Below are 13,702 nucleotides of genomic sequence, written 5' to 3'. Positions count from 1 at the left end.
GCAATGAATCAAGACTACGGTGGTCATCAGTCTCTAAAACTCGGGCAACACCTATGCTTGCTTGTAATGCATGAAATAGTTTTACTTTAATTGATCAGCAAAAATGTTCTATATTTTTCTTGATCCGTTAGCTTAGCTGTATGTGAACAATTTTGGGAAACGAAGCACCACCAAACTATGCCATGCCCAATGAAAATTTGGGAGACGAAAGATGGAAAATGATAGCAGATGAGAAAAAATGAGTAGTTTCCAAATGTACCTGACCTAATAACGTTGACTACAATGTACAAATTATTGGGTTAACCTTTAGGACATGGAAAGTAGGGGGGGAAAGGAGGTAAAAGATTCAACAAAACCATCATATTTACCTTGTTTAACTCATAATTAGGCACTTGCCCTTTTCCTAATATTAAAATCTTCTTCATCTTCTGTTGCACAGGTGCATACTTCTCAAATATTAAATTATCTCTCCTCAGTTGCTAACATGATGATATTGAGAATGCAGAGTTTTATTGACAATTAAACTAAACTTAATTTGTTGGAAAGAAATTCATGAACTGAATTTGGTCAATTGAACAAAATATGAAAAATGCCATTGGAAACTGGTAAGGGATGTCGAGTTGGCAACCTTTCGTAACGAGGTAGACTGTCTGCAGCATTTTGTTGATTAAGCTTTGGACTGGGCTGCATTTAAATCGGGCCAGCTCCATCTCATATCAACCCTGGCCGCAGCTCAAATTTGTCAGAGATTTTTCTCTAACTGGGTGAGCTTCTTTCAACAGCTGGGCCAATTATGGGTGAAGGTCCAGACTGCCAAGGACTAGGATCCATCTGATGGATCATTCCACTCAAAATATTGCCAATTAGTACTTCATGAGAGAGGGGAAATGAAAAAACTTTGACATTTGCATTTAACAGATTTACCTTTGCCTATGCAAGTGAACTGTAAAATAATTAAGATATTCATAAAAAAAATAAAAAATTCTATACTAAATGTTTATAGAAATATATACATAATATTTTAAATAATTATTAAACTATTTACAAAAATAAAATGAGACTTTATTCTTATATTATGTTCTATAAAGTCTTTTTATTTTTATTTTACATCAAATAAATCTTTATAATTAATTATTAATTAATTATCATTAATCGAAATATAATTTTTCATTTTTTATATTATATGATGTCGATGTCAAAAGTGAACATATTACATGATCATAACATCATATAATATTAATATGTCATGTTATTATCCACTGTGATATAATTAAAATGTCACATCAATTCTATATTATTTTAAATGACAAGTGAAATTTTAATTAATAATAATTAATTAATTATCGTAAAAACTTAATTAAAATAAAAAATAAAAAAATTTGATTAAATGTAATAAATAAATAATAATTTATTTAAAATTTTTAAATAATTCAAAAAAAATTTAAGATATTATACCAAAAAAATTAATGAACTTTCCCTTCATTGTTGTTTTGTTACCAAAACTTAAAAGTCGTTTCAGTTTTGGAAATTACTCTTCCCTTTTCCCACCTCCTTTGTGTTAATAACTTTTTTTTTTCTTTGAAAAAGATCCCTTTTTCTTTTTAATACGCAGGAAGAGCACTAACTAACTTACGAATTCAACTCCATAATTCAAGGAAATGAAACAAATTTAACTAAAAAAAATGAAACCGTTGGACCAATTGCCATCATTTTCGTTTCAAAGATTACAAACAAAAAAAAAAAGAAAAGAAAATTAAACTGCTAAAGAACCCTCCAACAAGGGAACCACCTGATATATAAAATGTTTCCTTTTAAATGGTGGATCGCCTAAGCAGTTTCCTTCAAACCTTGACCAGACGAAAGAGGTTGCTCATCTATTGATCTTCTTCCAACTTTAGGTTAGAATTCTATTGCCTAGCCCCATTGGCCATCAATCATTAATTTAACTGATTTTTCCTTTTCAGGGCCCCTTTAACGCGTGATGATGTCTGCTTTGTAAACACAGTCCATGACTTTTTGCCCCACTCTTCTTCAACCTCTCCCTCATGTTTTCTGTATTTTCAACTCTTTTGTAAATTGCAGAGGAGCAGCATTTGCTTCTCATAAACCACACTAAGCAATTGATTCCATTGGCCGAGTGTAATATTTTATGTTTGCATCAAGACTTGGTCTCTCATTGGGAATTATACTTCCCATCAAGGGGACACCAGGCCCATTTACAGTTACTAGAGACAAAAAGCTGTTATTTTCATCAACTCTTGAGAAAATTACTTGCATTCAATCCTGTTGTAGGCTGAAAAATTCAGAGTCCAAATTCCAGATTCCACCACCGACTTACCTTTCTGAAACTTCAACTTTTACCCCCCTTTGGGCCCAAAGAAAATCCAGGTCAAGTTTTAACATTAAATATTAATAGATGGGAAGATATTCTTGGCAATGGACTTTCTCCCTGACCAAACAATGTTTTATCTCCCCGGGGCTTTGGAGCCCACTGCCCATCACTTTCCATCATGGCACTGACTCCATTGTCGGCAATTTGTGTAGAATTGCAGCAGTGGCTGAGAACAGGCTTATTCTCTTTTTCGCCCACATGTAGATATCCAAACTTGTTTTGCAATTCATTGTGTTTGCCAAGTTCATGTGTCGGCCATTTGTTGGCTACAAAAACTTTAATTTGTGCAAAACGAAAACCAACCCAAGGAAGGAAAATAATTTTTTTCTTCTTCAAATGTCTGGAACGTGATCCACGTAACATTTTCCCTACAAAGAAAAGAATAAAGAAAGACAGAATAAAACCATGGAAGAAAATGCCTACCTATCCCAACATTATATCAAGTCATTTCACATTAAATATAGACAAAATTTCTCTCTTTTTTGACCCTTTTGTAAAGAAGAAATCGTTCTTGGCCCTGCTCTAGCAGCTAGCAGGGGAGTTAAGTAGAGTGTTAGAGTAAGCAAATCTTAGGAACGATTTGACATTTATGTAACACATTTTGTTATAAAATGCATGGTTCAATGAATCATTTCCAATGCCTTCCCCTCTTTCCTTCCAAAAAATGAAGAGAATTGTTTGGTGAATATTTGAGATTCTTAAGCTAATAGTATCTCAAAGGCTTGCGACATCTCCCAACCTCTAACTTATCTTCCATAGATTCTCTTTTCTCCTTTTCTTTTTGTAAAATGAATCAAAATGCCATCATCAAATTCTTTCATTAGATTGGATGTGAAATAGGATAAAAAAAAAGGAGTAAGTTTTATTCTTTCACATCATACCTTAAAAAGCGAATAACTTTTCATTTATAATTTTAATCGAATATAATTTTTTTAAGTTTAAATTTATTTATAAAAATATCTTTTAATTACTAATTTTAACAAAAATATTGTATTAATTAAAAGATATTTTGATAATTAATCTTAATAAATGTCTCCACAACAAAACCCAAGCATAATAAAACGATACATCAGCAATTGTAGCAGTGAGCTATCATTTCATTTATAATGGAGCCCAACATAGGGCAAATACGACAAATGGGATCCACCCCTCCAAGGCTTGATCCAAACCACACAAATCCAAGGACTGCTAATCACCTCACGTCTCTCAATCATCTGATCATCCACGTCAGTCTTTTGCGATTATATGGCCAAAATAAAATTCTTTTTCTAATTACTCTTATTTAACACGTGTAAGCATCACAGTCACTGTCCCACCACATCAGCCGTCCTTTTACGACTGCCTTCAACAAAGATGGCTAGAAATTTTGACAAAAAAAAACAAAAAAAGCGACTAGTCAAAGGATCAAGGGTCGGTGAGCGGCTGTGTTAACTAAACGCATTAAGCTCCGTTCAACGGAATTAAATAAATTTATTATCAATATTCAAAATTTTTGAAGATAAAAAGGGTTGGCTAAAAGAAGTAATTAAATATGTTGAATGGAAACGGAAAAAAATTAAAAAAGAACAAAAAAGAAGAAGATAAAGGACAAGGTAACAGCTCGTGCTGGTGCAGTAAGTGATGTGTTGGGTGCATGATAGGGAGACCGCGTGGCAAGGGATGGGCCTGTTCTGGGGATGGTCATTGGTGGACCCCATAGTTGGGCCACGACGGTTTTGTTTCGGAAAATCCACCATTGGGGGATTTGTCGTTTTGAAGCTTTGGATGAGGAAATAAGGACCAAAAAACGCGGACAGCTGTCCCCTTAAACGCGGTTCCATACATCAGCTTCGATCATCTTCAAATTAAACACAGTCTCGTGGGCCTGATACTGCCGAAACCACCCACTCCCCAGGTCACCCCAAAATTAGCTTATCCATTACCCAAAACATCCTTGGTTTGTTCATCGATACCAACGCCTTGTTAGCCACGAAATCTTTGGATTTTTGGAGGACAATTTTGGAGTTTTCGTTGTAGTAAACTAGTGATCCATAAAGTTATACAATGTGGATAATGTTTGGATTAATTCAATTTCCTTATTTATTTTTTTTTTGTTTTTACTTGGATATAAAAATGTCTGCATCAGCTTACTACCAAACTATATGGCAGTAAAACTATAATGTGGATACTACCATTTATTTAAATGCTAACCATATAGAAAAATAACATACGTGGAAAACACACGGTTAATCAAGTGTCAAAGTCCGTTCAAGATTAAATTAATTAACCAAGTAAAAGCATGTAATCTGTAGAAGTTTACTTTGACTTGTTTATAACTCGAAATTATTATAATTTTAAGCAATTTATGACTATGGTTATGGTTGGAGCGGAGGGGCATTTGCCACATTGGATCCTCACCTTACATAGTCAAAATGTACTGTGTACCGTCGAATGGCGTAGAGATGAAACATTAGAAACGTGAACAATTTGTCCAACCGAAGAAAAGGAGACGGAACTTGACCCTATTAAGGAATGCATGTCGATTTCTTATTTTAAGGAGAGGGACCATGTGTACAGTACTAGCAACAGAGCTATTAATGGAGACAATATTTAGGGTTTAGTACAGTTTCGATACTTCATTTTCAAGTGTTTCACTGATACATGAATCAGTGAGCTACAGAGTGAATAAAATTTTGCACCCTGGGCAGTGAAGTTTTCGGAGTCATTTTCCAATGATGTTATTGCTAATTTAAAAAGGGTAAAGAGAAAGAAAAAAGGTTGGATTGGAGCATAGATCGAAATAAAGACAATATAGTATCGTGATATTCGTAAATGGCCTAGGTTTTGGTTCATCGTGCGGGCAGGTCTCAATCTTTGTTTCCTTGTTGACACCTAGAGAGTCGTGAGTCGCGACCCAGCAGCGGATATCAAAGGAGTGCTGTGATGGCAGCAAAGCAAGATGTCTGAAGGTACGTGTCCTGAACTGAGTGGTGTGGGACACTCCCCTCTTGAGCTGATTCTCTACGTCATTTGTCTCAATGTTGCCGTGTGGATTTCTTAATCATTATTAATTAACAAAAAGGAGGCCCGATCCGAAACTTCTTACTCAACTGATTTCATATTAAGATTACCATCCCACCCTCTTTTTAATTTTCAACTACCACCGGGGTAGCTGGAAGGATGTTACTCAAGTGAGGGAGAGAGTGTGGACTGAAATGGGCATATCTGGAATTTAAAGGCATGAAAATTTGCTATAAATCTGGTCGTTGGAGGATTAATTTGGGTTTACCTTTTACCTTATCATGAAATGGAAACGAATGATTCACAAAAGCCCAAACGCCACAGCTTGTTAACAAGTGCAGCCGCTCTTTCTGTATTCTCTCTCTCTCTCTCTCTCTCTCTCTCTCTATAATCAATTATCGCTTTGATATACAGAAAAACACTTTACCTTCTTCACTCTGTTGGTTTCTTTCTCGTTTCTTTAAGTTGCAAAATCACAGGAAGGAAGAAAAGGAACGAAAAAGAAAAGGATGGCATCAGATGAAAGTATGACGGTTCTTTCTTCTATGCATGAAGATGAGTATGATGATATTGATGTTGGGTTTGATCATGATCATGACCAACAGGCTCATCCACATAACTTGTCCAGGCTTTCCATGTGCACTAGTTCCATGTACACCAACGAGGATGATGATGATGATGATGATGATGATCATATGGGGATGTACGTGTCGAGATTGTCAATTGAGAGCTTTGATGCGGATGTTGATGAAGAGTTCTCTGATGAAAAAGAAGGCAAAGAACTGCTCGAACTGTCATCCGACTCTGACAAAGAACCTGGTTGTTACTCTCTTCCCGCCACGCCTCCTCGTCGGAGGAATAGAACTGGCGTGTTGTCACAGCAGTTGATGGGAGCGGTCAAAGATTATGCAAGTGAAAATGAAGCTCAAAGGGGTAGTTTTGGAAGGCCAAAGGGGAGCAAGAATTTGAGGAAGAGGAGGATTATAAGGGAAAGATGGGGAGATAAGGAGAGTAAATGTAGCAGCAAAAAGAAAGATGGGGATTTTATGTTGGGTGGTTACAGCAATTACAGTGGAAGTTTTAGTGGGGAGAGTGAGGGGGGTAGTGCGGGTTTGGTGGTGATTACCAGGCCAAAAGGAGGAAGGAGATCGTTGTGTATGGACTTGGAGGAAGTGAAGGCGTGTCGGGATTTGGGGTTCGAGTTGGAACATGAGCGGATGTTGGAGATGCCCAGTCGTGTTTCCCTGTCAGGTTCCACTCTTGATACTAGTAGCGGTGGCAATTCTCCCATCGCCAACTGGCATATCTCTAGCCCTGGTTAGTCAAAACATTGCCACCCTCTTAATTACCTCTATTTTGGACTCTTGTTTTGTTTGCCTAACAGGGAACTAGAAATTGCTGATTCTTGGTGATTTGTCTTAATGAAAAGGCTAAGCATTTTCAGTGCATCTGATGGAATCTTTACTCTGTAATTTTAGGTGATGACCCAAGAGAGGTCAAGGCTCGGCTCAAGGTGTGGGCGCAAGCTGTGGCACTTGCATCAACATCTAGGCATTGCAGCTGACAAGCTACTCTCAACTATCATCTACTGTTTTTAGTTTTCCAGTTTTTCTGTTTCTTTTTTTCTCCTTCGAAATCCTTTGGTGGGATGGATTTGATACTTTTCTTCTTCTTGCTTCCTGGCAAAGAAGCTTTTTTCCAGAGGTTTCTTCGACCTTCTAATCCTTTGCTGTTGGCATTTAAGAGCTTCCAGACACGTTTTTTGATTACTCATGTACAGCTTTCCGCTTGTAAATATAACACGGGTGGAATATGGAGCCAAATTATAGGCTTATTATTTCCGAGGCTAAGCATATTTCCAGTTCTTTGCTGATAAGTTTTTCTTGTTCGTCGTCAGTCTTGATTTGGGTAGTCACAGGTAAAGCATTTGGATAGAGATTTGTTTCACAGTGTGTTCCTAAAAATTGCATTTCAAACTTTGTTTACAAGGAAGAATTGTTTGTTCTTCTTGCCCTCTGTTCTAACGAACGAAAGGAATCAGAATTGCCCGTCACAAAGAGTAAACACATAAGCGTGGGGAAACCTGGGATTGGTTCCAATGTAAGGGGAATTTACAAATCGCCAAAATGATGATTTCCTTAATTGTTTATATACCACAGAGCAATAAAGCAAGGCTTTGGTCATGTGTTCATTATTAGGAGAAAGAAAAATAATCAGGCTTTCAATAATGAAGGCAGCACCTCAAGTACAAAGAACTAAGTGCACTCGCTATACAGTGGACAGGACTAAAATACTGCTGAAAATAATTTCAACTACATAGTCTCCTGCAAATGTTAAGAACTCTTCTTCCACAGTTAAAAATAATCATGAAATCTGATCAGAGGTTGTATGTCAAAACAGAGTTGACAATCAAACTCACTGGAAAAGTACCACCATGCAAGGTAAGGAGAGAGTATGAACCCTAAAATCTAACAGCTCAAATATCAGAATGTAGCAGCCTGTTACCTCCACCAGTAATATCGGTTTAGAAAATCAGGGATGCTCTCTCTATTCAGACAAAATCAATCCCTAAGAAATTTCCACGAGATCTCAGTGATGACAGCCCCATACCAAGCCTAACCTGTTTAGGCAATCTCATACAATAGTAAGCTAATCAGGTAAGTAGTTTAAACATCCTGCCACTACTTGTTTTACACACTTGCACATCCTACAATTCAACATAAAGTGAGAAAGCACTTGAAATGACAATCTAGAATAGACGCGAACACAAAATTTCATGATACACCAAAATATAGCATACAAAGAGATCAACCCTTTAGTTGCAGAAGCCAAGAAACATCCTTCTCAGTGTTCATTTTCTTCACTTTCTTGAAATGACTAATACACATATGATTGGGTACAGGTTAACCATTCCCAGGCATAAACTATCGCAACCACAGAATACTAGAAAAGAAATGCAGTGGCTATTAAAGAAGCGCTATGAATGAATGATTTGAAATGGTAGCAATCTAAAGATCCATCATATCTGCTAGGATGTGGACTTTAAAGTTATAGTTATTAGTCACTGGCCAAACTGAAACTCCATGGTGCATTTGGAACATGTTAAGGTGATCAAGAGGGCACTAAGCAGATTTAGGAGAGTAAATGTCAACCTTGTGGACTGAGAGATCGTTATGGTCGATGTAACGTCACTGCAGAGGAAGATATTAATTTCAGTCCCACCGTAGACGTGGAGAGAGGAAATCCAGAAAGGGTGCATTAGGTATACTGAAAGCCAAGAAACTAGAAAGACACAATATAAATTACAATCCACTCAAACACATGGGGGTGGGAGGATTTGAACTAAGACCTCTTAGGACATCATTGGATCCTTTTGCCATTAGACCAAGGCCTCATCGCTAACTGCATCCTAGATTATTCATAAGGAAGTATAAAAATATATACTAGAGATATAGAAGTGACAATGGATTAACAAGGTTCATTTTGTAACATTTTCACTCATCTGCATATAGAAATTCAAATAGAATAACTAACATCAATGTGGAAATAAAAATTATATTCTGTATCCCTGCCACCTTAATTTAGTTGCAAATGTTTTTATCTTAACAAATTTATGATTCTGACTAAAAAATGCCACAATAAGAGAACAACAATTACTAGGATTAGCTTTGATGTCCCACTTTTGGTAAACTTTTTTGGGAATTCTGGGCATAGTTTGAGGTCCTAGTGAAAATTTAAAAGTATGAAACAGAATAGTGTGAAAAAGGTAACGGTTGGCAGTAATGCAAACAGTTAAGGTTCAATGAGAGTGGCCTTCATAAATCTCAAACAAAAAGATATCAAACATATTAATATATTTTTCTTCTCCGCTACAGTTCAGAGATATCAAAGGTCTATGGAGAGATCATATTGCTTATAAATAAAATTTCTAAAAAAAACAAAGAGAAAAGATTATGTTGCTAATCATTCTGATTTGCATTCCCTAAAAAGCCATAGCCTATCACTTTATTATCACAACAAATGAATGTTACAGTTTCCACAAATGGCAATTGGGGAAAAGAATAAAATGGAAACCATACAGGCCCCAACAGGTCAACGAGAAGTTCTCACTCACTTGAAGACAAGATCGTGACAAGTACTATCACAGGGGTATGCACAGTCAATAGCTTTAACAGCTGTTCGATCAAAGAACCAGTCTCCAACAGACACTGCAACTGCCTGCATAATGATAACGAAATTCAAACTAATGCAAAAGATATTCTCATATAACCTCTGACCCATTCAGGCAGACAGAGAAATCTATTTGCTACTTTGTGTTTAAGCCTTAGCAAACATTTCAACATAAAGTTTGGAATTAAGGGACTATGGAGTTTTATGTTATTTCCACCTTAAATCACAAAGTGCTAAATGAGGAATAGTTCTCCAGAAAATTCAGAAGATAGACACTGTTATCATTTATCAGCAGCTGCTGCAGGAACTTAACAACTTAATACAGCAGGGACATACCTTGTTTCCAATACGGGGAGAATCATTCTCATACCATGTATCCTGCTTCTCTGACTGGCAGTGAGCAAAACAAGAATTTATGAATAAACCATTTTGATTGGACTTTGAGAAAACATTTATGGCGTTGAGCATTTGATTCCGGAAGTCTGCTCAATGTGAGAAAGAAGAAAATAGCAGTTACAGGCAATTCATCTGTATTTTCCAGTTAATAAAATTAAGCCAAAACATAGCAGAAAACAAAATTGGAAATCACCTTGCAGAAACTGCATTTGTGTTGAGTTACAATGGGAATGATCCATTTTGCACTCACGCCAGGAGCCATGAGGATCAGCAGATGATGGAATTAAACTCTCATGGACCTGAAAACAGAAATTACAATATTAATCCAAGTTACTTGCCAATCAAGAGGTCATCTTGGTAAAGCTATTGGTGAATCCACTGGCAACTCCACCCAGAAGAATGACTGTCTACTTTTGGGCTTTGGCTTGAGGGCAAAGGGGGAAGAAGAGGGATAGGATTTGTTTTGTTTTTTTTTTTTACATAGAAAGGATAGGGTTGTTTAGGTTCAGAGAGTTGGCGTCTTAGAAAAGCCAATGCAGGACAGGACCCAACAATGCCCTATTCAAACAATCCGGAAGTTTCACTCTGTTGACAGCTGTTTAAAGGAGGTCTTGACCTTTAGCATTATGAAATCTTGCCTGATATGTTTCTGGGTGGAAATATGGATTCTCATTAAAGGAAAAAAGACAAAGAGAAAATGACAAGAATTAGCAGACACAAGAAGAAAAAGAAAGAAAGCAGCAAAAGGAGGAAGGTTACCTGCCATGCATCATAGGCTGCATTGAGAAGAAACATAGGAGTCCTGATATTTGCAACCAAGTTTTGAGGGAAGAAGCACTGTAAATGAAAGATAGAGTTACGATCCTTTGAATGAGTTAGATCTTCTCTCTTAAACTAATCTAGTTAAGCAGAGATGTTTACCGAAGTTGGATCCATTTGGCTGGTACAAGTGTTTGGCAGATTCTTTTGCACACCCTAAAATTTAATTGAGCAGAAAGCAATCAGAAAAGATTTCATGACAATGAGTGTTGATTACTCATAACAGCACTAGCATTTCTTTCCCGAACACAAAAGATCTATGTTGAAAAGATTAATGCCACAAAAGGTTAATATATAGCTCAGGAACCTCAGATCAAAAGCACTGAAGTGACTACAAATGACGCTTACTTGGCCTTCTAAGGTTAAGACCCAAAACTAGTTGTTAATTGAGTCTTCACCGACTCAGAAACTTAAAAGAGGAGCATAAGCAGTACCTGTAAGGTAACCACACTCCCATACATATCCCTTAATGTATGGCCACCAGCCACATTAGTTCTGCATAATTAATGGAAACCATTTATCAATACCATATTTTTGAATTGAAGAGAGCCTACTATAACCACAAAGAAGGGAACAGAGCATAGTTCATTACGCATCAAGGAACATTCCCGCATCGCTTAGACATTTCACTTTGGTGGTTTTCGGAAACAAATCCTTAAATTCATCACAGTGAAGAATGGATGCTAGACCCCCAGCTGAGCATCCTGAGAGAAGAGCCTGAAACACAATCATATATTAGATACCCAAAACCAAATTGAAAACTAAAAGAACATGCTAGGTGTAAAACCTGCTCAGCATTCTGCATTCCCCTGGCCATTAATTCTTCCATAGCAGCTGACCAGATCCTTTGTCCTCTAAAATAAAGTCGGTTAGCCTGAAAATAAAATCACTGAATACCATGAATGCTTCACCAGATTATGACAGAAAAAAGTGCTATAGAATATATGCTAGAGAAGAAAAGCAATCTGTTCTGAAACAGAGTCTAATCTTAAAGAACCAAACATGTTAATTTTAAACCCCCCAAAAAGAATATCATCACTTGCCCACTTAGAGTTGGGTTACAATAATCACATCAACTAACTTCCCTAACAGTTATTAATCATTGAAGAGCAAGACGGAAAAACAAGAAAAATAACTGTAAGACTAGAAGAATCTAAAATAAGCATAAAGTAAATCAAACTTGACCACTAATTTCACTGACTAGGCTATTCGTGTCATGAGTGACAGTTTAGGAAAATGCTTCAAAGGGTTAAAAAGTAGTCTTGCTAACCTCATTCTGGCCCTCCCCAGCAAACGATGCTCCATCGCAGTACCGTAGCTTGACTCTGTTCCAGTTGTAGAAATCTGCAGGACGCAAGAGGCCCCATTCAAAATTTTTATGAGGAAATGCTGCATAAATACTGGTCCAAAAAGTATAAAAATAGGATTACAAATTCCACAAACCAGGATTTTCTTCAGCTTTATTGCTCAATATTCCGGTGAAATTTATTTGCTTCTCCATAAATTTTGATGAACCACGTCGTGTAGTTTTACGGAAGACACAAGTTCGAATGTTATCACACCATCCACCTCCCTTAAGACAAACATCAATGCCGACAAAGTTAAAAAAATAGATGCAACCAGTAAAGAGATCTATCCTGGCATAGGAACTAAGTGATATGACTTCAGAATCCAAGCGCCAAAAGGATTACAAATCAATCTTTATTAGGATCATACAATGCTAAATACATTTATCAAATGTGGTGTTAAAGTCTGCTAAACAAACCTCCAATTGAATGAGCCAGCTGTTTGAACCTGAACCGAACCCGCGATCCAGATGATAACCAGGAGGCGTCCCATCCAAACAAACTGCGACATAACGCATCAAAAAAAAAGGGAGAATTTTCATATCTCAACATGAATGAAAAATCAGGCTTTCAGGGCACTCCTGAAATACAACAATCTAAATTACCAGCTCCTTTAGAAACAGCTCCTTGAATGAGAGTGAGGGGAACCATGAGAGAGTTGGCCCCAGGGGACGCTGCATCCTTCTCCAAGTACGAAAGCAAACTCTCTTTAGCTTTCAATTCTTCAACCCCATCTTCAGATCGGCTCAAACCAATTCCAACTAAACAACACAGACTCAAAACCCATATCGAAACCCGATTCATTATGTTTCTTCCTCCTGTCTTTTCAATCCTATCTATTACAGAGTACAGCTAACTCTACCTACTACAAGGAAAAAAAAAACAATGTCTTTTCAGTCATGGAGTTTCAAAAGCCTAGCAATAGAGAGTGTCACTTAAAATGACCATCAAAGTGCAAACTTTTTACTGGGGAGGTGGATATTATAATCATGGCTACAGATTTCAGCTAACATGTTGATATCCCAATTTTGGATAACAAAAAAGGAAGGCAACCTTGTACAGCTGAGCCACATTCACTGCTCATTGATGAGAATTTCTGGAACATAATTGGTCAGCCGCAAGAGACCGTTGTGTCTTTCCATTTATTTGTTTGTTTTCTTGTTTCAGATTCCCATAATTGACAATCTCCACCTCTTTTTTGCCGTCAGCTCAAAAGGCCAAAGCCACGTCCCTCTCAACACTCGCTGCCATTACCTTTTCTTTTCACTATCTAGCCCCATCCCTCTCTAACCACAGTTGTTCTCTTGAATGCTCCTAGTTAACTCCATACCTTTTTAAACCCTCTGTGTATTACCCAAATTTAATTCTCTTTCCTTTTATAAAAGAATTACCACTAGTCTTTCTTTTCGATGCCCTGGGAAATTCTTGAAAAATGGAAAATATGGCAATTTCGTAACGTGAGGAAATGTTAATGAGCTAAGATAATCACAGTACAATCGCGGCTGGTAGGCAGGCAAAACAGAACAACTACCACAACTAAAACAGTATATTGGTTTGAAATGGCCAATGAGTTGGTTTA

The 13,702-nt window shown here is 37.0% G+C and overlaps 2 protein-coding genes across 5 annotated transcripts; one reads left to right on the top strand and one right to left on the bottom strand.

The window, feature by feature from the left end:
• The first annotated feature begins 5,407 nt into the window (after window positions 1-5,407).
• LOC110413326 (uncharacterized) lies at window positions 5,408-7,339 on the top strand. Its single transcript, XM_021424096.2, has 3 exons — window positions 5,408-5,744; window positions 5,858-6,709; window positions 6,871-7,339. The coding sequence occupies exons 2-3, from the start codon at window positions 5,902-5,904 to the stop codon at window positions 6,954-6,956; spliced, it is 894 nt and encodes a 297-aa protein (XP_021279771.1). The 5' UTR covers window positions 5,408-5,744; window positions 5,858-5,901; the 3' UTR covers window positions 6,957-7,339.
• Window positions 7,340-7,587: 248 nt separating this feature from the next.
• LOC110413325 (pectin acetylesterase 6-like) lies at window positions 7,588-13,444 on the bottom strand. 4 transcript variants are annotated; one of them, XM_021424094.2, is made up of 13 exons: window positions 12,729-13,436; window positions 12,543-12,625; window positions 12,221-12,350; window positions 12,048-12,121; window positions 11,565-11,651; window positions 11,370-11,494; window positions 11,212-11,272; window positions 10,880-10,933; window positions 10,718-10,795; window positions 10,152-10,257; window positions 9,899-10,044; window positions 9,507-9,610; window positions 7,588-8,012 (listed from the first exon to the last, which is right to left on the bottom strand). In XM_021424094.2, the coding sequence occupies exons 1-13, from the start codon at window positions 12,925-12,927 to the stop codon at window positions 7,982-7,984; spliced, it is 1,278 nt and encodes a 425-aa protein (XP_021279769.1). In that variant the 5' UTR covers window positions 12,928-13,436; the 3' UTR covers window positions 7,588-7,981. The 4 variants fall into 4 exon arrangements, with proteins under 4 accessions (XP_021279769.1, XP_021279765.1, XP_021279768.1 ...); XM_021424090.2 differs by lacking the exon at window positions 7,588-8,012 and adding an exon at window positions 8,060-8,583 and having other exon boundaries at window positions 12,729-13,444; XM_021424093.2 differs by lacking the exon at window positions 7,588-8,012 and adding an exon at window positions 8,665-8,801 and having other exon boundaries at window positions 12,729-13,439.
• Between the last annotated feature and the right edge of the window lie 258 nt (window positions 13,445-13,702).

Source organism: Theobroma umbraticum, unplaced genomic scaffold (genome assembly GCF_002168275.2).
Source record: "Theobroma umbraticum cultivar Fairchild unplaced genomic scaffold, ASM216827v3 scaffold_4.1, whole genome shotgun sequence".
Classification (NCBI taxonomy): Eukaryota; Viridiplantae; Streptophyta; class Magnoliopsida; order Malvales; family Malvaceae; genus Theobroma; species Theobroma umbraticum.
This window is presented reverse-complemented; position numbering and strand designations above follow the sequence as displayed.

Excerpts from the sequence above, each read along its gene's own strand:
- LOC110413326 (XM_021424096.2), top strand. The coding sequence starts at position 5,902 with ATGGCATCAGATGAAAGTATGACGGTTCTTTCTTCTATGCATGAAGAT. Across the intron at positions 6,710-6,870 it reads CTGGCATATCTCTAGCCCTG|GTGATGACCCAAGAGAGGTC; the intron begins GTTAGTCAAAAC and ends CTGTAATTTTAG.
- LOC110413325 (XM_021424090.2), bottom strand. The coding sequence starts at position 12,927 with ATGAATCGGGTTTCGATATGGGTTTTGAGTCTGTGTTGTTTAGTTGGA. Across the intron at positions 10,796-10,879 it reads GCCAAATGGATCCAACTTCG|TGCTTCTTCCCTCAAAACTT; the intron begins GTAAACATCTCT and ends TTTCATTTACAG. Across the intron at positions 10,258-10,717 it reads CAGCCTATGATGCATGGCAG|GTCCATGAGAGTTTAATTCC; the intron begins GTAACCTTCCTC and ends TTCTGTTTTCAG.